This window comes from Ptychodera flava, chromosome 19, assembly GCF_041260155.1.
Source record: "Ptychodera flava strain L36383 chromosome 19, AS_Pfla_20210202, whole genome shotgun sequence".
In the NCBI taxonomy this organism is placed as follows: Eukaryota; Metazoa; Hemichordata; class Enteropneusta; family Ptychoderidae; genus Ptychodera; species Ptychodera flava.
In genome coordinates, this window is record NC_091946.1 from 18,754,088 (window position 1) to 18,780,291 (window position 26,204).

The 26,204-nt window shown below is 37.7% G+C and overlaps 1 protein-coding gene across 6 annotated transcripts; it reads right to left on the bottom strand.

Moving 5' to 3' along the window:
* LOC139118803 (uncharacterized) lies at positions 1 to 24,851 on the bottom strand. Of its 6 annotated transcripts, none has more exons than XM_070682270.1 (17): positions 24,751 to 24,851; positions 24,087 to 24,181; positions 23,552 to 23,596; positions 19,326 to 19,439; positions 18,778 to 18,888; positions 14,755 to 14,868; positions 14,443 to 14,548; positions 13,842 to 13,975; positions 12,179 to 12,380; positions 11,523 to 11,651; positions 9,916 to 10,129; positions 9,456 to 9,571; positions 3,906 to 4,037; positions 3,063 to 3,305; positions 2,363 to 2,443; positions 1,795 to 1,929; positions 1 to 1,485 (listed from the first exon to the last, which is right to left on the bottom strand). In XM_070682270.1, the coding sequence occupies exons 1-17, from the start codon at positions 24,800 to 24,802 to the stop codon at positions 1,088 to 1,090; spliced, it is 2,421 nt and encodes an 806-aa protein (XP_070538371.1). In that variant the 5' UTR covers positions 24,803 to 24,851; the 3' UTR covers positions 1 to 1,087. The 6 variants fall into 6 exon arrangements, with proteins under 6 accessions (XP_070538371.1, XP_070538370.1, XP_070538373.1 ...); XM_070682269.1 differs by having other exon boundaries at positions 2,363 to 2,512; XM_070682272.1 differs by lacking the exon at positions 24,087 to 24,181 and having other exon boundaries at positions 2,363 to 2,512; positions 24,751 to 24,810.
* Between the last annotated feature and the right edge of the window lie 1,353 nt (positions 24,852 to 26,204).

Below are 26,204 nucleotides of genomic sequence, written 5' to 3' on the forward strand. Positions count from 1 at the left end.
TTTATAATTGTACACACATTTAAATTTATTCAACCTACGAAAGCCGAAAATACAGAGTACTATGTCCATTCTGTGTAAAAAAAGTACATAAATATCTGAAAATCAAATAAATGTTATTTCAATATACCGAAAGTACTCCTTCATTCACAGAATATAACAAACCTTGACAAAGGAAAAATGCTATACCTAATATTGTATTGCACTTTCTTCTAGAGGATGCCCACCGATTGTTGCCGGCGCGGCAAATATCGAAAGTGTCTGTTAATTAGACCAAAACAATAATAGGTTTGTCTCTGGTCATTGACATGTTCGAAAAATGATACGGCAACGCGACTTTTCTTTATTTTTTTAAATTTTAGTGGAACTTGTTTTGTTGGGCAAATGAAAAACAGGAAAACAAAGAGTTGGCGCTCAAACTTTGAAGTGATGCAGGCGGTGACCAGAAACAAATACATTTTTTTGGCCTAATATAAGTTTTTCCTTTCTATACGTCGACATAATATATATATATATATATATATATATATATATATATATATATATATATATATATATATATATATATATATATATATATATATATATAAGTTAGCACAAATGCTGGGATGACAATTATCATGATTCTTGTGTAATAACAAAAGATTTAGTCTGATTGGAGAAGTGTAAATAGATAGTTATAAGTGAGAGAATGTAATGGTTGTATACCAAATCGACTAGTTATATTCAATCAAGCCTATTACTTCTAAGAAGGTAAGGAATTTCTCCTATAGTTTTTTAAACAAATACAACGTCTTTATACCGCTTTAAGGATTTCACGCTGTGAACTATCACCATCTTAATATTTAGATATTTGCATTTTAAAGGAAATCTTGTGTACGATTCGCAATTGAATTTTCTTATTTCCGCATGTAATGGATAGTAACAATTCTCGGACGAAGAGTAAAAAAATTCTTCTATGTCTTTAGGAGATGCTTAAGATTAGCGGTAGCTACTATGTGTAGGCACGAATGTGTCAATGACACCTTTGAAGGTTACAAGTACTATAATTGTGCCGTACAATCCTGCAATAAATCAACAAACCGGACACTCAAATTACATGAGCTGGGACGCTAGTGTACCCTTTTCCACGGCATCTTAACAAGGCTGCCAATGCCCTTTTAAATAAGCCAATTCTTGTCTTTTTCATATTTTTATCCAAAGCGTTTTCCAACTCAATCCAAAATGTTTTTACCTCTTCCTCTGAGCCATTTTCAGGCCATTTGATATATGTTATGAATTTGACGATGCGTTTGATCACCTGGGAATGGTTTGCTTGTTCGATGCCACCTTTCACAACGGGGATCAGTTTCTGCCTTCTGTTGATCCAGTTGTCCAGGGCAATCCTTGCCTCGTGTTCGCATGTGCCACTCTCGAGGAAATTTGGAGAGATCACCAAAATGGCGGTGCGACTGTTGTCGAACGAGTCTTCGATGTTATCGAAAATAGCTGTCAGGAATATACAAGATTGCGACTAACTCAATACATAAATCGACCGATGTACCCGAAACTGTGAAAGGACTTTCGGGTCATTCGAGTCCATCGATTAAGTAATTTAATTCACTGATGAAACCACCATGAAGAATTTTTAAGCGGTAAAAGAATTAGGTCCTTTACAATGGTCTCAAGTGGCCTGCATATTCATGAACTTTTCATTTAAAGGACACAGAAAACATGTGGAGGAACTGTGATATAACAAAAAGGCATCGCTGCAATAATGACTTTGATAACAACACAGCTGACTTTACGTGCACCCACCTTTTCCAGCTATAAAGTCTCGGTGATGTAGCAACAATTTGTATTTGCCATTTCTTTCGAGTCTCTTCATAATATCTTCTGCGAAGTCTTCGTCCTTGCTACTGTACAACACGAAGGCGTCGTATTCTTTGTCACCTGTAAAGTTATCAGCTGTTATGGCCACCCTTGACGTATACATGTGCATGCTTTGTTCTAGGGTCAATTTTATCATAACCAAAGGTTTATCTAAAAAATGTATAGGTATTGCATCCGAATGACTTGTGTTTAGGTTTTAGAGATGGTCGTGTACGTTCTATAAGGATCATGCACAACCAACAAGATGATATTCTATTGCAGTTTACTATATTGAATTACAAAAAATGTATAAAAATGTCCATGAGCGTTACGTATTACAATGAGCTCTGTGATTAAATAAGTTTATCAAGACTTATTCAACATCGAGGCTAGGGATGCTCAGTGTTCTTGGCCAACTTAATTCCATGACATATGACAGTTCAACAATAAACGCGGTAAATGATTGTAAATAACACTAAATGATAAATTATAAAAACAGTAAGTTATCACTTACCATCGTCTTCAAAGTCATCTATGTCAGTTGTCAAAAGCAAATACATCTGTAGCCTGTAGCGGTATCCAAGATAGAAACATACTGGGATGATAAAAACCAGACAAGCTATTGGAATCCCGATGCTTAGGCCTATATACAATTTCTTTTGCTCTAAAGAGAGAACGTTAAAATATTACATGGAAACGAAGTTTGGAGCTGTGTTTTGCCTTTATACAGAAATACCGACTCAAACCTATCAACATACCGAAATGAGCATACATAAATATATACATTTGTAAATGCCTACGCTCTATGTAGGAGAAATGCTTTAATATACCGGTAACAATATTCCTTTCTATATCTACATACAATAATGCATAGACACATTAATCGGTGCAATGAACGCACTCAAGTACATATGTACATAGATTGATATCCGTATACGTATGTATACTATCTACGTACGTACATTCATAGTTCACATGACACAGACATAGATGCATACATAGATACATACATAGATACATACATAGATACATATGTACGTACGTACGTACGTACGTACGTATGTACATACATACATACATACATACATACATACATACATACATACATACATACATACATACATACATACATACATACATACATACATACATACATACATACTATTAAAATGATTGAATCTTCGTTGACCATTAAATGTTACAAAACTACTCACTCATGACCTTGACCTTAAATTCACAAGTGTCAGTGTTGTTTGCCGAGTCAATTGCTGTGTATTTGACTTTAGTTGTTCCAATGTGGAAGACACTGCCAGGTGCGTAGTTGTTCTGTACGGTAACATTTTCCGAGTTATCACTTACTGTTGGTACCTGCCACGTAACATTGGTCTCTGTGTCTTCATCTCTGATGACTTTCGTTATCTCCTGTGGACATCCATCAAATTTTGGAGAAACTAAGTCTACAGGTAAATAAACATTCGCAACATGGATGCGTGTTGCTATTTGAAGTGAGATCAGTATATAAATAAAACTTATGAGATCAACATACATACATCAAAATCATTATATGTTTCTTTGATTTTATTAACCCAAACATCCAATGACAAAAGAGCAATATAATTAATGCAAACTTCAACTGCTAAATCTATAAATGTGTTCGCTACTTGTGATCAAATACAAGACTTAATCGTCAAACTTCTACAAACTGTAAGACTTAACATTTAAATGTGACGTTTCTGTAGGAAAGGTGCAGCAACACCTTTACTAAATAAAGAATAATAATCACGTAACCAAAGAAAAAATATACCCAACCTTTGCCGATATTTGAAATTCGAAATGACCACAATATCTGTGCCAATCCTCTGCAGAAAATTAAATGTTCGACTTTAACGAACCTGAGACGCGGTGAAATCTCTGAACTTAAAACTTAGGATGCACATATGATCAGAAAACATGGAGGATTTCAAATTTCCGAATATTCGTCCCTGGGTAGCATTTACCTTAAAGTAGCAAAAAGGGTTTTGTGATATGATTAAAAAGAAACGGAGTGTTTACTCTACCAATATGACAGTGTCTTCCTGTCCAGCCAGTTTTGCACATGCAGCCGAGATATCGATCACAGGAAGTTGATGAACCTGGTACACAGTCACATGACATGTTGCAGTATCGTCCGAATACATTTGTAGGGCAGACTATAGGGCAAAGTAAAATTAATAAAACGTATATAATGAACATGCATGGTTTGACAGTTGAAAAAAGCAACCAGCGTGAAATCGCGTCATTAAAATTTTAACTAGCCTGTGATTATCATGCCCAACTTCAAAATCATACATGTAATAATGCTCACGAACCATGTGTGAGAAAAACACTTTCATATTCCATTTTGACAATAGTGAAACACTGTGACAACTCATTACTAAAATCTTATATTATAGGTTATATTGTTATGAATAATTTGTTTCCAGCATTTATCAAAACGCTCAAAATAAGAAAAGAATCAATTATAAATAAGAACGAGTACGGACAGTTAGAGTATATGATAAGGCGACACCCTGAATACACTTACACCGAAACTTTGCTAATTCAAGCATCTGTAGGCCTAAGGGTAGTAAGTTTCGTTTTAAGAAATCAACTTCGCACCTAACCCCATTAAGAGGACTTCTATTATATGCTCCTTATCTGTTAAATGCATCATAGTTTCTAGACGTCTGTGTAATGCAAAGGTGCACATGGTCGTATAAAATGGAACCTTTGAATTTGTTGTGGACCAAAGTAAAGATTTATTCTAAACATCTATTCAATTCCGGCATTAATTGTTCACTAAATTTAGCTGTCCTTCACTTTTAGTATACCAATTTATTTAAGCAATAACCCCCGCCGTATGACGGTATTCACGAGATTTTGGTAAGATGCGCGACATATAGCACGAGCTGATAGGCGCCGAGTGCTATATGAAGCGAATTTTACCAAAATCGAGTGGATACCCGACAGCGGCGGGGGTTATTGCTATTACATTATATCAACTTGTGTGTCTTTGTTTTCGTACTTGGGTATTTTCAAAACTTTAAGTTAAGCCCAAAATGCAGAAAGGACGTCTGAGAGATTGAACGTCGGAAATTCTGCGCCCGAGACCGAGCATTTTTATAAGTTAGGATTACGTACAGGCACACAGTATCCTACGATAAATACGCACTTACGTTCATCTTCATTGCACTTTATTCGCATGCAACACAAACACTAATACTTGTCAAAAATACCTGCTGCTGTCAAACAGAAAACGGGTCAAGAGTTCAAATCAAAAGAGAAAAGTAACAGTTTCTTCGTAAATTTACATAAGAACAATAGTCCTGGCTTTTTTTTGCATACTATATTTGTCTCATTCTGTACCGCATGCGCGTATACGGTGTACGTCGACCGTCCTGCCATTCAGAGGTGGCACAGTGAAGTTACCGGATCTATTTTTGATGGATAATTTGGACGTTAATTGTATCAGAAAACAAGCAGATTTGAAATAACCCAGACGTGCGATGACTTCAACTTTGATGAACAGTTGTACAGTGTGCTGACCGATTCAGCGAGAGCTGGACGCTGACACGCGCAGTCGCCAGGAGTCATTCCATTGTTATTTTGAACCTCTTGGTCTTCATCGTTGGGACAACCCGGTCTGTTACAGCCAAACTTAGCTAAAAAATATCTGACATACCGTTACTGTAGGGAAGTGACAATTTATTAGTGTATGAACGAATACTATCTTCATTCCAAAGAGCGGTAGGATATATCACGTCTCGACTCCCGCAATATCAAGCAAAGTGCACGGTGCGCTGTCGCCCTATAAGTTGTGTGCATCACACCCCAAATATGCTGCTTCAGAGATGCCTGTGTCATCATCGATCCCAACTTACTTTAATAAAGAGGTGAGTTACAGACCCACACTTAATCTGTGTATCACATTCGGTCTTCGGTCTTTGAAAGAAAGTGGGCTTTTTCGGTTTTTATCGAGAGTCTATGGTTTAGACAGATAAGTTCAAATGCACCGACTGGGCAATTTTCGAAAATGCTGGTTTAGGCGCCCATTTTACCACCACTATCAGTGCTACAGTATTTTAGCATCGATGGAATGAGCTCTTGTCCAATCAGAATAGCGCATAGTAGCATTATATATTATCACAAATCTTTTATGTTTTTGGTTTTTATCAATTGCCAGCTTTCGTCATATCGACAATCCCCTAAACTACCCCCTGCATGCATGTTTACAGCTAAACGTACTGCTTTCTTGTCGCCCATCCTTCCCTGCGGGATAGATCAACCCTCTTTCCGTCTCTAACTCACATCCACAGGCTGGACTATTGATCTGCCCCTTTCAAACTGTTTTTATTTTATTTTTGACTTTGTATTTATTTAGTTCAAAGGTGTTTTACCTATTATCACATGAACTGGCCCGAATTCCCACCTGTGTGACGTAGAACAAGGACGGATAAGAAATCCGAATTACCCCTGTTGTACGTCATCAACCGGAACTTTTTTCTTTCATGGTACCGTTCATACATGCAGGCGTCGCGACACGAACAGATTTGTTGTGATCGATGTCGTGCTAGCTCGCACGTTATTTTTACAAAAAGGTGACCCGATAAATCCAGACATGGAAACATAGAAGGCATATTTGTCCAACGAAATTTCAAGTCGCTAAAACAATAGTTTTTCCCGAGAATCGAATGGAGATACCGACGAACGTTATTTTAATGGCTCAGTAACGTCTCGGCTCCAGTCGAGTCGTGTGGACGTCGTACCTGGCGATCCCGGTTGGCGATAAAACCGAAACCTACACCTCAAACTGAATAAATGAGTATAGTATAATCTTCGGGAAAGCGACATAGGAGGCACACTAGCCTAAAGTCATTCGACTAACAACGATCAATTTCCTTAATCACACAAAAACTCCGTAAAGTCTCGCTCGGAATCAAACTTGCAGCGCGGCATAATGCTGTAGCGAAGACATAAGCTGTCGAGCTGTGTGCAGCGCTGGGGAATCCCATGTACTTCGATCCGGAAAGTTGACTCAGACAACACTCAAAACAGAGTTTCCGTCAACAAAATTAGGATGTATCCATGGACGAGATATGTGTCAATGCAAACATCAAAGTTCGTAAGACGAAAACATTGATGACCGAGATCGGGATTGACGAGTTGCCGGACGAGTTGACACCGGCAGAGACCGGTGACGGCAACGTTGTGGGCAATGAGTGTGTCATCGAACGGAATCTTTCGCGCTCGCAAAGGTCGTAAACTTGTGTGATATTTTGAAAGCCACGGCATCTCTGAGAATGAGAATTACTTTTTCGATCGTGTCATCTCATTTACTTCATAAATATAATTGTAAATATTCTAAGTAACTCTGAATACTATGTTTATCCGTCGCTAGCACGGTGAAAGCTATGTCCGCCGATGGCCAACTTGCCTTGGCATCGGTACAGCGCGAGACAATGATTGACACGTTCACGTGACCGAATCCGTACGTCTGGTTGGTGGAGATATAGCAAATTTCAGCTTGATGGGATTTATGAATGAAAGTATCTCCTGGGTGACGGGCCGCTTTACTCTTTAAATGAAAGTAATCCGCGTAAGTAAAACACAAATCGCGACGAAATTCATGCAATTTGTTACGATAATTTTGATCCATCTACGTCAAAAGAAAAATAAGAAGACTGTTCATGTGATAAATATATAATCCCATGGTATTTTTCTCTGTTTGACGTCATCGTATACGAGTGTTTTTCGCGGAGCCGCACAACTTCTCGCCTTCGGCTCGAAGTTGTACGACTCCGCGAAAAACACTCGTATACGATGACGTCAAACAGAGAAAAATACCATGGGATTATATATAAGCATTTAGGGAGCATTTAATTATTATTATATACTGGGCTTGCAAATTGTTCTTGCGCCTCTGTCAAAATAATAGAACTCCAACCATTAAAAATGATGGACCCCTTCAGAATATATCATACAAATTTGATGACACTGTGCGGCATTTCTCGAGTGAATTTTGAAGACTAGTTGCGTTTTGTTCTTCTATTGCATTTATCGATTCCGGTTTATTGGTATATTTATTTTACCAATTACATACCCTGTATCGTCAAGGTAATTTGTCTCTGTGTTGCGTGCATTAATTGTTATTGTTAAAAATCAAGTCTAGACCTGGGTTTGATTATCAACGGTAACAGCTTAGGACACAGATATACAGTGACTGTCTATGTCCACAAAGTGGGTACTGGGTCTTTCAAAACGCAGTGGTAAGCAGCAAACACGATTGGAACTAATTTGGGATAATTGGATTTTTCAAATTTCTCAAGAATGGTAGGTGCCCTACAAGTGAATTGTTGCGATATAAGAAATTACTCATAAAAACAAGTGTGTATCTTAAAAAGAAAAGCAGATGAGCTTCAATTTGCAGATCAAATAGACATTACTTCACCATCCAATTATCCCAAATAGGTTCCAGTCGTGTTACCACTAGAAATTATTAGTGATGCATACGACAAGAACCTCAGAATCTACTTGCAAAAGTTACAGTTACTTGGCCTTTAATTACCAATTTAATGCAATTAGCATTAGTGTGGAATCACGGTCTGTTTATATTAATTTATCATCTATTCTCATCTAGAATTAAATTGAACTGCTAACAATATCATAACTATATATATATATACATATATATATGTATATATATATATATATAGACAAGAACATCATATTTATATTGTAGTATTGGTGTACTTATCAGTAAGTTTACATCACGTACATGTAGCTTATTGGTTCTCAAATATTCATTTTAAGACTGTTTATATTGAAACTTCACATACCATATTTTCGCATGTATTCATCGTGGAATAAAACTAATTTGAGTCAACTGTCAAGTGTTTATACAACGCTTGTCCATATACGGTATTGGCTAAGCCATGTCCCACAGGTGAGCACCATATAGTATATACCTTGTCGACTATCGTTGTTTTTTGCTATATGGCCTCCAATGTATAAGGACTCAGGTATTGACTTAGATAGGTCTCATAACTTCCCAAATGTTTATCAGAAACCTGTTATTATTGAAACTTGAAATAAATATCGTGTACTAAATGCATCATCCCAAGTACATCTTACTTTGAGGCAGGTCAAGAATCATATGTGTCAAGATTCATATGTTCTGAGTTGATATATTTATACATGGGTCCATCTATGAGGTATACATTCGGTAATGTTTCATAAGCCCCACCAAACCTCGGCGACATTATGCAAATTATCTGCCACTGCCACAGGTAAAAGCTGTTCTGAGACAAACTTTTTTACACTTACCTAGTGAAGAATTTAATAAGACAGAAAACACATCGAAAATTACCTAGAGGTTTTGTAAACTTTTTCACAGGTGTGATTTATTTTGAAAATCAAGTGACCCCTGTGCTATTTGAAAAAGCAAAGGTCTAAATTACAGTTTTCCAAATTCCATATGACCCCCCTGCCCCAATCATTCCCGGCAATAATAACTTAACGTTCCCTTACTTTTGAGTTCATCAGCGTTGAATTTTTATGTGTGTAAATGAAATTTCAAAAGAAATGCATACCCGTTGCAAGAGTCGTGGATGCGACGTAGACATGATTATATTTGTCAGTTACTTTACATTCATACTGACCAGTCGTTTTTTCGGAAACGCCTCTTTTTATAGTCATGACAGATATTCTGCAAAATAAAAGCACCTCGTCAGCTTAATGCTTTTGATTATACTATACAGTAATCTACAACACAGAGATGTCGGACGTAGAGGGGAGCACAGGGAAGATTGCCTGTTTACGATTCATTTATGAATTCACTGATCTTCATGTAATGCCACAGACTGAATATTTTTAAACTTAAAAAAGCAGGATGTCGAGCAATAATACAGACAATTTCATTCCCTCAAACTTCAATCCTAGTTCAAGAATCATATTTAAGTTCTTCTAAAAACTGCATATTGTAAGAAGACATCTTGAATCATCAGCTTGCTTATTAAGGTTTGCCATATTTTATCTCTTCGATATACCTACCCCATGGTGCGTTCATCAAAAGAAAAGCCTTCCTTGATAATATGATTTAATGGGTTATGATTTAAGTATTCGTTGTTAAAAGACCATGAGATCCTATTCATCCATTCGTTGTTTTCCTCTGGCAACACCACATTGTGGCTCTCACACGTTAGAAATGCTACAGTACCGTATTCAACGTACAGTTGCTTTGGTAAAATCTCAACCACAGGTTTTGCTGCATAATACAAAAAAGAATTATGCCGGATCGACTATGCTTCTAGAAAAATGTAATATCGTTGGTCTTAGGTAAAAATTCAGGAAGTCGAATTCATCATAGATACTCTAAGCTGGCAATCGAATCAAAATCATTCACGCAAACCCTGCAAACACTATGATTCCGATGCTCCCAGCATCGGTTTTAGACTCCGAACACGATTTAACAAGTTCCGAAGTCGTTACACTACGATGTGATGAACAACATCTGTTGCTTTCATCAAATCTTTTCATAAAACAGCATGTATTATCGCGTTAGCGAAAAAACCAATATCCGATATAGATGAATGTATTATTTTCGTCGATCAGTAATTTAATAATCTGGGGTGTTTTTAACATTAACGGAAATACACCGTCAGGAAGTCTGTTCGCTGGTTTGTTGGTTACTTATTTGATTGGTTGATACAACTGCAGTTTGCATACATATATAAATACATACAAACATACATACATGAATACATATATATATATACATACTTACATATCACACATACATATGTATGCGTGTGTTTTACGAGGAAAAATTTTAGTTACGATCTAGTTGTAACTCGCTGATAGTATTAAGATATAGGACTATAAGTGTAACCGTCAAATGTACCAGACATCTTTCTCATATCATTCCCACAAGTTTCGCCTGGTGAACGACATTGTCGATTTAATTGATGCGGGCGGACTTGGCCATCTCTCGCCTTTGCCGTTGCAATGAGTACTTTTGAAGTAAACCGACTTGCAGAATAATTGTGGTCAAAAGCTGCAGTATTTCTCATTTTGACAGGGTATTTGACTGGCTAATGATTGCAATCAGACGAAAATGAACTTATTTGATGTCCTTACCATTGAAACAAAACATTATCACTATCATCAGAGTAGGTGATACCAGGGGATACAAAGTGGCAACAGAGGGCGTATGAGGGGGAAAACTGTTCTTGATTGTAAATTGTAATATGGCGGATTTTATGATGAATGCCACATATGGGAGAACTTGGGAATTTTATGTACAATGAATCTGAATTATTTTGTAATCGTGACACCAATCATGTTCTCTTTCAATTTTTCCACTGAGAATCTGATATAAATAGGAAAAAAGGGAAGGAAAAATAACTAACTTTTCTGTTTTACTATTTCTCTTTAATTATTACCCAAATAAACAAAAGTGGCTCATTGTTTTAACATTACGTTGGACAGCAGTCATACATAGATATGCTGCGTTTCTTTCAAATCCTGAGCTATTATCAACTCTATGCCTCCCATCGAAATAAAATAATATAAACAAATGAAATCGACGCAAATTTTTTTCCCTTCACGCAAAAACTATATTGTAATTTTCATAAACAGAAGCGTTGACTTAGACTTACGGATATCACAAGCAGGTCCATACCATCCTGGTTTACATTTGCATGCACCATTAAATACACTGCAGTCTGCATCATTCTTGCAGATACAAAGTTTTTCGCATGTCATTCCATATTTTCCCTGTGGACAACCTTAATATAAGAGAGAAAAATTGATTTTATAGGGTGTTCATTTTTAACTGAAGCATATCTTTATAAAGTTACTCTTTTTACCAAGTGAAACATGTGAAAACTTAATCGTTAATCACCATAGTACCTACTTTTTCTCGACGGTCTATTGATTACACGTTGATTCTCCTATATTGCAGGCGTAGTTCTTTGCATGCTGTGTACAATGAAGATGATCTAACTTTAATGTTCCAAAAATGGAAGGACACATACTGTTGAATACTCCGATAAAATATTGAACTCACGTGTACCTACCAACGTAGCTCCATCAACCTATTACGTATTTTAAACATCACTGTTTAGACGTCATTAACAACATTGAATGGTTGGCATTGTTACATATGTAATGGTATATAAGGCATTGTCAAAAGGTATGTAAAAATTGAGCAAGCAGCCCTTCTTCTCATTGTTAGGTTTTTCTAGGTCCCTTTTTCTTTCAATAAGCATTTTCTCCATTTGTTTCCTTAGTCACAACACTATCTTACTCTTACCTATATAATCTATCCAAAGTTCAGTCGAAAACATTTTTTTACCCGCTCCATAAAAGGTGACGTGTATCGGCATCGAAGGATTTTTTGTGTTGATGTTGTGAAAGTCTAGCTTGAATAATGCAGTCGGAATGAGTCCGATGCCATCATGGTGGGATCGGTTGAACCATCGATTATCGTACAAAGCACCAGGAGGAAAATCTTCCTGTTAGAATGAAAGACGAGGCGTGAGACTTCGATGTTTCATGATACACATCACATCGATTGTGCGAGACTGCGCATGTGTAAATTACACGAGGTTTACACATTAATGTGTTCCGGGGTCCGTGTTACAATAAAGTTACTATTTTGTGTCCCCTAGGGTTCGTTCGAGATAGCTAATATGGTGCTTAAACTTTTGCTCAAAATTTCCTCAAGGAATCTTATTTTGGGACCAATCCTGACGGGTGTAGCCATGCTAGCAGGGTACGCTTACCCTTTCCGGACACCTGGTACAACCACTAACTATAAGTGGTTCAGGACTGTCCTACTTAAATTTGTAAATCTCAAATGTCCCATGGACCTGGTAATGTATTACCTTGAATGAAAATGATTATTGGACCAGTTTGATGTCACATTTCAACCATTCTCTTTCAAAATGAATAATAAAAACTCGGGATTCATTGTGCAAATTTTGGTACTAGAGAAACAAATTACCATGATAAACCGATATTTGACTTTCAAATTGGCCACCATCCCTGTTTTAACCATATGGAGAAAAATAAAAATTTGCATTTTTAAAAAAAATAAGACAGTGAAATTTTTTCATACACCAAGGGCTTTAACATGACCCCCGCAAGTAGTAGATCAGAAAAGAATTTTAAAAGTTTGAGAGTCAAAGTATCTGTCCCGGAAGCGCATTCTACCTTTAAAAGGTATCGGAGGGAATAACGACGTCAGCAATGTTTGCCAGATACATGGTAAAACATGTGCCATATATGATTCGAAAAATGTTTTCATAACAAGTTACACACGTCGAACGTCTTGCGCCGAGCTATTTATAGAAATTTGTTCATCGCACTGTCGGACGTAGTGTCACTATCAAGGGAAATACAAGGGAACGTCCGAGATAATACTAAGATATCACGTAGTGTGACCCTCAACATGATCCTTTAATATATAATTTTCATCAAATGGAGAACGATGTGCGTGCTTTCATATTTGAAACCAGATATGGTGAGAATGATCCTGTCCTGAACCTCAAGTCAGAACAAGCTTACTTAAAGACAACGAGACGCAGTGTCGAGACTGGATTGGAAAGGGAGTCAGCTGATAATTATTCCAATTACCCTCTTCCACAAAATCACAGCTGAAGTGCACTTAACATGAATACTCAATAATTATAGCGTTTGCTTACTTGCAAAGCCATTCCTATCTATATGTACACATTGCTATGTGTGTACAATACTACACTTTACTAGTGGCCAAAGTTACTAAATATATTCTTGCCATCTTTATATCATGTTAGGGTAACAGATGACGAAATAATGCATTTTGTTTCTAAACGTAACGTTTGCCTTTGATATACTATAACCGGCTTCGAAAATTGAGAGAAAAACTTAGAAAATTCTGCCCCTCCCAATCTTCTTCTGTCGGTTTCATGCACTGATGACTATAAAAGGTATACCTTTTCCAAATATACGCTTGTATTTATTTCGAGACCGCCCAAGCTCTTCACTTTTATTTCAGCATCAGATACTGAAAAGTCGACATTCACGGCGGTATAACTCATATGTACGGGCACAAACACTGTAACCTTACCTACAAAGTACAGAAAACTTGTTAGGGTTACACGATACAAATAGAGTGTTTAAGTTTGGTGAAAGCGTGTCAAAAATATGATCAATCGATTTTGTTCAATCGGTTCGTTTGAATGATTTTGAATTCTAACTGTACGCAAACCGGGGAACGATTGAAATAGTCAGTGCGATCAGATGATTATCCAAATACAAACACGTAATGTGTATCTTGAACAGCGCAATTGGCGATACCTTTGCAATAGTGAAAACCTTCATGAAGTAGCTACAGAAGCGGAAAGCTTTGTACATTTTAGAGAGTTGCTTATGTAGGCATTAATAAGATGGAACGATCGTTTACTATTTTGCACTGATAAAACCTGGAAAAAAGCGAAATTCACTTATATTGTACAGCGCAAATTGGAGCATGCAAGTCGAAATAACAAATCGGCGAAGTAGTACTTAAAGGGGTTTCTTGCCATTTTGACTTACACTTATCATTATCAGAATCTGCCTTGAATAATGGATAATGGACTCTTCGTGACAATACTTCTTGCGGCAAATTTGACTTCCCAAAGTAGATGGCAATCGGTAAGTCCTGTAAAGGTGTCAAAACAAAACCGATCTTGTTGCCAATATCACGGTTACTCTCCTTGCAGTAACCGTGTTATGTTAATCATTTTTGACTTAATAAATCTTATCGTCATGCGTATGTTTTTTTGTTTGATGTCTTCCCACTGCTTGATAAGACCTTGACGTCCAGAGCAATATCACTACTCACCAAAATTTTCAAGAATTTCGTACCAATCCTTTTCGTGGTTCCCTCGTTGGCATCTCACACGTTTCATTGTAGTACAGTGGCCACCCTTCAACATCTTCAAGAATTACTTTTAGAGAACATTGAATATTGCTTTCGTCCTGTGTGGAAAACGGGATCCCATGTTACGTAACAAAGATAAAAGCTCGTTATTGAAAATAGCGTACCTTCCACTGAAGGAACCTAATCCAATCGAAATTTTCGGCAAGTGCAATGTCGACAGAATTTGTTTACGACCTGATACATAATCCATCTATGTATAGAACGTTCCACAAAGTAATTACACAATATACCGACGTGCCAAAAAGTATTTACGCACCCAGCTTCAGCAGTGAAAATGTTTTTAAAATAATGAATAGCACACACTTTACAAGGTTTTCAGAAAAAATTAAACTATATTTCCAAAAAAGCAGACAAGTGAAAGACAAAAATCGTACAATATTTGATCTCACAATAATTCCGGGCAAGAAAATCACGCTCTGAAAATCGTTCGATTCTCTATGGGAACAACTACGCCAAAGCATCATGAATATTAATGAGGTCAATCGAACGTTCGTACCAACTGTCAATAATGGGTATGTCCACCCTTTCGCTGGATGACGTCTCGTAGCCGCTTTGGCATAATATCGACCAGTTTCTGATTAATATCTTGATTAAAATGTTCCCACAAAGTAACTATACGGTTGTACAGGTCATCAACGCTGTGTATTGGACGAGAATGTAACTCCAAATTGATCAATTTCCACAGATTTTCGATCGGACTCAAATCTGGAGACTGCGCTGGCCAATCAAACGTTGTGAAATTGTCAAATGGATAGCCATAATCTTGGGGGGTTTGTAGAAAAGATTTGACATCCAAGGCAGTATGTACGGGAGCATTATCCTGTTGAAATACGAAATCAGGCCCGACAAGTCTCAGTGCCGACCGTACCATTTCATTCTGGAGTATGTCTAAATACTTCCAACGATTCATGGTATTCTCGACACAATCAAACGAGCAAACACCAGCAGCAGAGAAACATCCCCAAACCATATCGCTTTCAGCACCAAACTCGACAGTTGGATTGATGCAGTGTATTTCATACTCCTCGCCAGGTCGCCGTCGTACGTACATCCTCCCGCGACTTCGAAATACAGTAAATTTCGACTCGTCGGTCCAAACAACACCGGACAGCTGAGATGTTGTCAAGTTTACATGACGTCGAGCGATTTTAATCGTGCTGCGATGTGCCGGGGTTGCAATTTTGGCTTTTTCTTGGCAACAAATCGACGAAGGCTAGCTCCTCTGTAAAGCCACATCACCGCACTTAAACTCAAAGAGTTTCCCTGTGTCATCGTGAAATTTTGCACGAGTTCAAGGGCCGTTTCGAACCTGTCAGCCAGACTTGACCGCACCAACATCCTGTTTTCTAGTTCAGTCGTTAGCCTCGGGGTAGCGCCTATCAACACGATCATCGTGCCAATAGAAAAAAAGCTTTATCGACACGATGATCGTGTCTATAAGAAGTTTCCGCTTATATGCACGATGATTTGTCGATACGCAGGTTTTCTTACGCACGAAACGATCATAAGGATTTGTTTCTTACGATCATCAAACACAGCAAATAACGTTAATGTTAATAAGTCATCGGGCAAGCAAATTTGCTTTAATGTGTATCGGCGCACTTGTCTTCCTTAAAACAAAAGGCACGATACTTTGTAATTTTAAGTTCGAATCTCCATCAAAGATCGGCGAGATTGTCAAAATGCAGCAAATGTAGCGGGAAAAGAGAAAAAATGGGAAAGAAGAGCGGGAGAGAAGAGGAAAATTACAAAATAACAGATAGAATGAAAAAAGGAAACAAAAAGGTCTCGACCGAGCGGGATTCGAACCCATTTGATACGGATGGATACGTTCACTCTCACACCGCGCCTCAGATGCATATGCCACTGTACAATTCATAATTGTTATGGAGACAATAAGCTTAAGCTTTATCAATAAAAGAAGTGTTGTTATATGTTTTAAGCTGCGATTTTGTTTGCTATGCTCTCTAATCAACTATTTTTTGGCAGTTTTAGTCTCGAAAACGTGAAATATCGTGATCGCGAACACAATGCCATTGGTTGTTTAAGCTTTTATGAAACGGCGATTGGATTTTAGCAAGCGATGTCAGCAATTGAACACACGTAAATATGAAGTACACACTTTTTGTCACGCGAGGAAACTTTATTTCATCACGAAAGCCGTACATTTAAGGCCATTTGATAAAGCAAAATGGTGACATGTGTAAAATTTGCATTTAATTGCAAGTTATCATGATCGTGTCGACAAAGTGCTTTTTCGCACTTACCAACACGATCATCGTTTCGATAGCCAGAAGATAGCCCCGGACGTCTAGACCGTTGAACGTTGGCCATGGTACAATGTTGCGACAGTTTTTTGATGTTGTATCTTACAATGCCTTTAGATATGCCCAGCTGCCTTGCGATTTCCCGGTTTTTGACACCTTGAGTATGAAGTGCCTCTATTTGGCCCTTCATATGATCCGGAAGGTTGCAAACTTTGGGCATGGTTTCATTCACAGAATGTTTACAAAGAAAACTTATACAGTAACCTCTTAAGACCTCTATCAGATTATTCATAAGCAACTCTGGCAGCTTTTTCCGCCCCAAACTTTAATAGGAATCATATTGAAAAAACTCTGATTGGTCGATATTTATATATGAATAGAAGAAATTTAACCGCATGGAATTTGGCGCCAAATTTGTAAATATTTATGGTCCCACTTCTGGTATCTAAACATAATATTGTATGCAATAATTTTTTGACGAAGTTATTTTGAAAGTTTTGTAGGTTTGGTATATTTGTGTTTCTGTACGCACTTAGTTTAAGGTGCAACGTCAATCCACGAGCATGCCAATTTCTTTGTATTGCGTATTGAAAAATGAAGTAAAGCGGGAAATCTGCGTGGCATGGGACTGGATTTCATGTCGACCATCTGGTTTGTGAAAGTATGTTCTCGGATGCCAGCTCTATAACACTTTCACGTAGTCACGCTTATAAACGAGTGATTATTTTTGTTTATTGTCAGATCACGTGATCAGTTGGCTATGGTTTGATAAAATCTCATCTCCTATAAATTTCACTGAATTCAGTTAATTATTCAGTAACTATTAGGATACAGTTTGATTCGTGTTTGCTTATATGATGCACTCCTACGTACCTGTAAGTGGTAGCCTACAAAGAAAATGTTTAATCGGACTAAGGTCAAGAAATGATGTATGATTAATAAACACGATTAGAACTAATTTGGGATAATTGCATTTTCATACTTTGTAAATTTTCTCCAAAGTGTTAGGTGCTATAGCTGAATGTTGTAATATCGCAAATTACTCATAAAAACAAGTGTGTTATATAAAAAGAAAAGCAGATGAGATAACATTTGTAGATTAAATCGACACTACTTCACCATCCAATTATTCCAAATTAGTTCCAATTGTGTTAATGGTGTAAGGTAGAACGCGCCTCGGGGACAGATATTGGGACACAGAAACTTTTCCAATTCTTTTCTGATCTACCACTTGTTGGAGTTCGTCTTAAAATTTTTGGTGTAAAAAGAACTTGTCACCGCCTTAGTTTGTCGAAAATCGAAAAGTTTATTTTTTCCCTTAGAGTTAACACAGGGATGGTGGCCATTTTGAATTTTAAATATCTGGAAATCTCAGGTAATTTGTCTCTCTAGTAAAAGAGTTTGCTCGGTGACCCCTGATTTTTATTTTTTTATTTGGTAAGAGAATGGTAGAAAGCTTCATTGGGGAACGTTTTAGCAAAAGTTTAAGTCTTTCTCTTTGGAGGTGCATACTACCTTAATATCATGTTCTTATTATTATGGACATTACCTGTTTCTAGTGTGCAATAACATATAATTGTACAGCACTGATGAGGATAGGCGGAAGGATATAAAGTGGTATGAATACTTTTCAAGGGCGCAAAACAATTTAAAGCATGACAGGGAATCGTCATATCCTACCTTAGAATTCATAATCACAATAGCCAGGATATATTCAGGATCTATATCGCAGTCAAGGTACCCCTGCACAGAAATGTCGCCCGTTTCTGAGTCCACAGTAAATCGCTCATTCTGATGAAAGGGAACAAAAAACAAATAACCCTTTTCCATTTGACACTTCTAATCTACACTCTGTATAAAGTTTGTGTTTGTGTGCGCACTAAACTCTCATCAATCCATCCATCCATTTTCCTTTCTTCCTTTCCTTCGCCTTCTCCCTCTCTTCCCCTCTCTTCCCAATCTCTTTCCTTCCTATCTCCCTTCTTCCCGCTTTCCCTCCCTTCTGCCCATCTACTATTTTAAAATAGCGATAGAAATAGATACGTATGCAAATTTAAAACAGAAATGCTTTTCTTTGAAAAAATATACATTTCCGAATGTACGTACACTATCATGTAGGAGCTTGGCAGTGAGACCTTTGTCGGAGTTAGTGCAAGTTGTCAAAACTGTGTGAACTTCTGCGCGAGTGCGTAAGTAAATATTGAACAGATTGTTGAAAATCAACTAACCTTGTTTCCATCTGTTATCTGTATAAAAGTACTTGGGAACGCAGAATGTGTATTTGAATAATCGCTCGGAACGGCGGATGTCTCGTTTATCGTATTATTGGTTCTGATACTCAGCTAGATTTCAATGAAAATAACAATAATAATAATAATAATTAATATAAGTATTATATAGAAATAATAACGCGAATAATAATAGGTTCAATTTCCGTGAAAATTTCACCATAAGGGTATTTTGGGTCGAAAAGACCAAATATGATATCGATTTCACTGCCCATGTTTCCATGGTAACCATTTTAGGGGTTGAAAATATCAGTTTTTCTAATATCCAATGAAAAGTTACTTTGAATGATATGAAAATTATCTAGCGGGGGAAGTTCGGGTCAGAGAACACAAAAACCAGACTTATTTTAATGTTTTGAGTTGCCATGGTAACTATTCGACACTGGGACTCAAAGTTTTGTGACCTATAAACAACCCGTTTCACTCTCACAGTTGTATGCAAATTTTAAAAGTCGCCAAAACAACATGACAACAATATGGCCTTTTCAGCACTGAGACAAACTGTAGCAGGGCTAAAAATAGACCATGGCCCTTCTGTTGGGAGGAGGCATAATTTCCGTGTCATTGTGATTGATAAATTATTATCAAAATCCAACGAGAATGCGTTTTTATTGGGCATCGTTTCCTGTACCTGTCATTCAAGTACGTCAGTTCAGATACGGAAACTTTGTTGCAAAGTTCCACCACATGGCCGGTCGTCTCCAGAAGAAAGTCATACTATGGCAAATTTCTATGCCCAGCTGGGTTTGACTGCATTTATCTAGCTCGTCCCAAAGCGACGGACGCATCTTTCAACCTTTCAGCTTGGTGAAAAGGGCATTTATTGTTTCGCCAAAGGCCTGTGGACTCGCTTATTTTTGCACAAGTGCTACATGGACTTAGGAAAAAGTTGTTGAATACTCACTGTTTCAGTGAATCCGCCATGATGAGAGAGTTCTCAAATCAAAAAATGTTGCCGAGCTCGAATACAAATGTCTTCTCATTAAATTACGTCATTGTTATACAAGAGTTAGCATTCCAAAGTCTGTCACCCTGATTTTTTCAAAGTTTGGAGAAGGCCGACATTTCCATCTAAATGATTGAACGACGTGAAACACAAAATTCCATCGCATATTATCTGGCAATATGTACAGTAGAAATACTGTATACCATCGCTCCAGGTACATTTAAGCTTATTCTCCACAAAATGGCCACAGGCGGCGTGAACTTTCTGAAAGGATTTCCTAAACGTCCTACTTGTTACCTTAGGGACTCACTTGTGATGTCCTGAAAAGTACTCTCTGCAGTAATTCCAGTTTCTGTCAACATGCAAAGCTCAACGACAAGATTATAGCACAAGACGTAGTGTACAGACTACACATTCACGCGCAGGTGAACTCAATGGCGCATGGTCATATTGGCAGACTACACTGGCAAACGAGTGCGCATGCGTGAAGGTATATTTGCGGCAAATACACTGGCATAGACACTCCACAGTCGTTGCGCGCTGTGCCTTGTTTTGTGCGCGCCCACGACTGCCATGATGGGCCTGCATTCGAACACCTCTTTTTCAGAATTCCCACAGCTTCAATGAACTGTTATTAGATTTCTATATAATACTTACAGCCCCTAAACTTGTAATGATAATAATAATAATAATAATAATAATAATAATAATAATAATAATAATAATAATAATACAGTAGAAGTGGTAGTAGTAGTAGTAGTAGTAGTAGTAGTAGTAGTAGTAGTAGTAGTAGTAGTAGTAGTAGTAGTAGTAGTAGTAGTAGTAGTGGCAAAAGCTCAAAAAGAAGTGTGCGCTTTAATACTGTGGCAGCCTACCGGCTAAATCTGATTTGGTATATTATATTACGACAAGAGGTGCATTCACATGTAACATTATATTCTCCGTTGTTTTCAATAAGTTTTGATGGCAAGAAATTGAAAGCTCTCTGCAACTTCCTTCCTATTGAATGTTGAAATTACAAGGCGCCAAATGTAAAACAATTAATTTACAAAATCATGCTTACTTAAGAGATACAATAGATGAAAATGTATATAGAGAGGAATTTTCGATGTATATATTGGCCACACAAATGTGTACATACATATACATACACATAAACATAAGCGCACGCATATGATGTATTCATTCATACATTTAGAATACATACATACACACATATATCATACGTACGCACATACACACATACATTAGCACAAACATGCATAAACACATATACACTCTACACATACATTCATACACACATTCACACACACATTCATACATACATACATACATACATACATACATACATACATACATACATACATGCGTACGTAAGTACGTACGTACTTTCGTGCGTGCGTGCATGCATATGCATATATAAATATATATATATATATATATACTTTCTCGTGCGTGCATGCATGCATATATATATATATATATATATATATATATATATATATATATATATATATATATATATAATATATACTTTCTCTCTATATATTTTTCCATCTGATCTGTGCCTTAAATAAGCGTGATTGTGTAAATTTATTTTTTTACATTTGGCGCCTCGCATGAAATATCCCCTCCAGTCAGCTAGTTTAGCCCTGTCTACTATCCCAACTGAGTAAGTCTCCTCGCCGGTTCTCCGGGCAGTTAAAGCTAGTCATATCCTCTCCTCAGTACGAAACCTACATACTCCAATACCTGATTTTATCCCTCAACCAAAATCTATCGTATCTTGGCTGCTCCATGTGTGCTCGCTGTGTTTTCCTCTAGGTTCAACGTAGCCATTGAGCAAGAAATTGAAATTTAATACCAGGTGACCATAAAATAAGTGCTGATAGGACAACGAGCTCTCCAAAACGAAGTCAAAAAATTCGTTTTGCGAACACCGTTTTCTACTCCCAGCCAGCTATGTTACACAGTGTACTTTTACAAAGAAAGTCGCCGTTTCAGATCTTTTACCAAAGTGCAATAGGTGTCCATAGCATGTTACCCATGATTGTTGGTTTCAGGTGAGGATTTACTCTTTAATGGCCGACTTCATCGCTAAGTGGGTCAGTTATGTAGACTGTGAGTTCGAATCCGATCAAGAAGTTACTGAATTTATCATGCACGATACTAGACTGACACACGCCTCCCAGTTTATAAGACAAGCTGTTAGCATAAACATAGCAAAAAAGACGTCGACAGATATTCTCCTCCAAAGGGTCTTATGTTCTGTCTTATGTAAGCCCTATGCAAAAAAGGTCACAGTGAGTACGTAAATTCTCGTATCGCTCCACTCGTGTCATTCACCGGGATGAGGCCAAATCTTTCTGACTACATTTGTACCAATACACATATCGACCATACAGACATTCTTCGAGTAGCTCATAGCTCATAGTTGTCCTCACCGAATTACTTTGTGCTTCCTATGATATTGTCGTGCCAGTGACATATTTGTCAAATAGTTTATCAACGTTAGAAGCGCAATCGATGATCAACATTTACGAAATAATTATTAACGTCTGTAAACCTGTGATATTTACGGTTCACAATATGCGTGCTTTCTCTAAGTATCTAAATAAATTACCTCATGAGCAGCTAACGAGCTTTCTGCAAGCAGAAGACAACAGTCATTGCAAATCACAATATAACAAAGGAAAATTCACACGAGTTGGCCACGTGTAGACCGGGATGACATGAATTGGCCTAAACCAGTATCGATTTATTCGTCCATGGTCACTTTGTAGTGACAAGTATAAAATTACTTTATAGTTTTATGTTGATGAAATGTAGATTTTATTGTTCTCGCCAGCTTTTCTAATGGAAGAATTTTCATATCTTTTTCCTTGTTGTACTAAATATTATCTATTTAGTATGCGGTTTAAAATCTATAGCACAATATATGCCCTGAACTGTTGGTATGTTAGCAAATTTTGATTTCGGTTTGGGTACAAGTTTCCCCTCGAAGGATACCATATTTGTTTACATGTACAATTTAAATATTTTGGTCTTCATAAGTTGACATTATCGATCATATGGCATATATAATTTATGTTTATTAGGCACTCTCCGAAACATTCTACCTGTGATTTTTCAAACTAGGCGTTGTCAACCTGTTTGCTTCATCGCCAATGCCCTTCGCCATATGTTGGGAGGAAGTCTGATTCTAAATTAAAACAGTTACCTTGTGACGAGGAAAGGCAAATATAACATCGCCAACAGGAGTGTCCTGAAACATATAAAGAAATGTCCAAATTAAAATAAATTGTATGTATGTATGTATGTATGTATGTATGTATGTATGTATGTATGTATGTATGTATGTATGAATATATGTATGTAGGTAGGTAGGTAGGTAGGTATGTATGTATGTATGTATGTATGTATGTATGTATGTATGTATGTATGTATGTATGAATATGTGTATTCTCCTGAAGCACAATATATTTCCTCTAGTCCAAGATATAATATACTGGTTGTCAATAGCGGTTCCTCTACGGTAAGAAAGCAGAAGTACTTCAGGAAATCGTGATCCTTTGCTTGGTATATCCATTGAAGGACTTTTCTTCTATTGTCTGTTTCACAATGCAGGTACGAACGTCACAGTACACTCTATACACATGCAAACAAGCGCTCGTGATTTGAGCGTTCGGTATAAATAGACAAATATAGTTCAATCTTTATGTGTTCCGCATAACAAACGTTAACGTACGCCTTACCTCGCGAATACGAACTTCAAATGAACATGACAAAGGTTTATTCTCACAACAATGGCGAATGCTCTTTCCACTTCCTTCACACATAATCTTTACTCCTAGAAACATTAAATGATTATGTTACTGATCTTAAATGGTATCGTAAAAACAGTTTGCAGCCACAGTGCGAATACACCTGCAATATTACTTACAGGTCAAGCGAATATACGTAGCGTTAAAAGGGAACAAAACTCTGAATTACAAACGGTGTTTGACTTTTATTGGTGGCGGACAAATCAGTGGTGTTATTCTCTGTAGTTCTTCAAGTTGATGTTATTTTCCGCAGATTGGCAATATATTACATAAAAACTATTATCTCTTCATGGAGAATGTATCAGTAAAGCTTGGATCCCTTCCCCGTACAAAGTTGCAGTCATGTTTCACCGAACTAGCATGTTTTGCACTTGATTTTGTGTCATGTTAGCATCAGTGTATCGTAAAAAGGTTCACAATACACACTCTTCAATTTCGTCTGAGTCTACTTCCTTTTCTGACGAAAGACTAAAAATAAACAAAACGTTCCCCTATTTTAAAGCAAGAACTAAAATGGGTCATGACAGAGCAATCAGACACAAAGTTTCAAGATCAGATACAGGATCAGATGTTCAATACAAATTTTCGAACTCACCTGTATTTAGAATCAAGAACAACAGTTCTAAGGCACAGACAGTCCGTAACATGATGACGCCCGATTTCAACCATGAAGTAACAATTGCAAAAAGGAACTGCGCATGCGCACCCGATGGTCTTAAAGGGCTGGTGAAGAGTAAAAATGAAATCGCTGAAAAGGTGATTTTCACTCGTTAAATAATACATGGAAAGGCACAAGCAAAAATTTACGGCAGAAAAATGGTTTAAGTGCGTATTTTCCGGGAAAAAATTGCGTTTTCCGAGTCACATTTTCCCGCGAAAAAATCAAACCCGGAAGTGTGACGTCACTTTAGAGCAGCCTATCTGTACTCATCTGTACTTGCTTTGAACACGATGGCAACTTCTGTCGAGTACCGCGACCAAGATAGTGTTAGAGAACGAACAATAGCTAGATTTTGGGCTGTACATGGTAGCTGTAGGTCTCTATCAAATTGTGTCAGTCATACTGACAAAACGCTCGCCGGCTCTATCGTCGTCCACTGTTATGTTAGTCCTACCATAGACTCTCGAGAAACGAGGGTCTATTGTCCTACTGACAAAACGCTCGCTAGCACTGTCCGTATATTATCCATGGAGGTAAAAGCTGGTACACCGCCGTGGTATTATCGTACTGTCTTCCATGTCAGTCCTGACAAAACGTTATGGGCCGAAAAGCAGGTGCCGCCAACTGGTAAATTTCATGAATTTCGCAAAATCATCACAAAAGATGTTTTGAAGGCTGATATACCGATTTTTCTTATTTTTGACCTTGACTGAAAATTGGGAGGGGAAAGTAGAGCTGTTCGTAACTGCCCTCCCACTGGCACACACGGAAAATGTGCCCTCCCACTAAATTTTGATGCCCGCTGCCCTCCAGTATCTATAGTCTGCCCGCTCCCCACTCCCCACAACATTTCAAGCTCCCCTCTGCCCTCTCCCCACAACTGAAATTCAGGAAATTTCCCATTACCCAATAGATGCCCTCTAGGCAATCAAGATCAACGCAAACCGTGCGAACAGCTAGCAGTATAGCTTGGAACATTGCTCCCCTCTAAGGCGCTTGATACCCTCAAGTTCTATCAACCACGCCGCTTTCCCCTCCCTCTATACATATCTTCCGGTGCCCACTGTCAAAAATTTTCTCCCCGCCCACTGAAAACAGTGAAATTTCTTCCCCGCCCACAGTAAATATCGATTTTTTCTCCCCGCCCGCTGATTAGTTTTGAAATTTGCCCGCCCGCTGAAAAACTTCGCACGAACACCTTTTTGCACGAACAGCTTTGTTGGCGGCACCTGGAAAAGGCTAGGCTGTCATCGCCGAACAAACCGGGTTGTGAACATTACCGGCCGAAACAATTTGGGCTAAAACCTACAAGTGCCGAAACAGCTAGAAACTGGAAAGTCAGTGTGTATCGTCATGTATCATTCTGTGTATGATCTGTTGCAAGACAG

Excerpts from the sequence above, each read along its gene's own strand:
- LOC139118803 (XM_070682269.1), bottom strand. The coding sequence starts at position 24,802 with ATGTTACGGACTGTCTGTGCCTTAGAACTGTTGTTCTTGATTCTAAAT. Across the intron at positions 13,976-14,442 it reads AGATTCTGATAATGATAAGT|GTAAGGTTACAGTGTTTGTG; the intron begins GTAAGTCAAAAT and ends TGTACTTTGTAG. Across the intron at positions 9,572-9,915 it reads TTTGATGAACGCACCATGGG|AATATCTGTCATGACTATAA; the intron begins GTAGGTATATCG and ends TTTATTTTGCAG.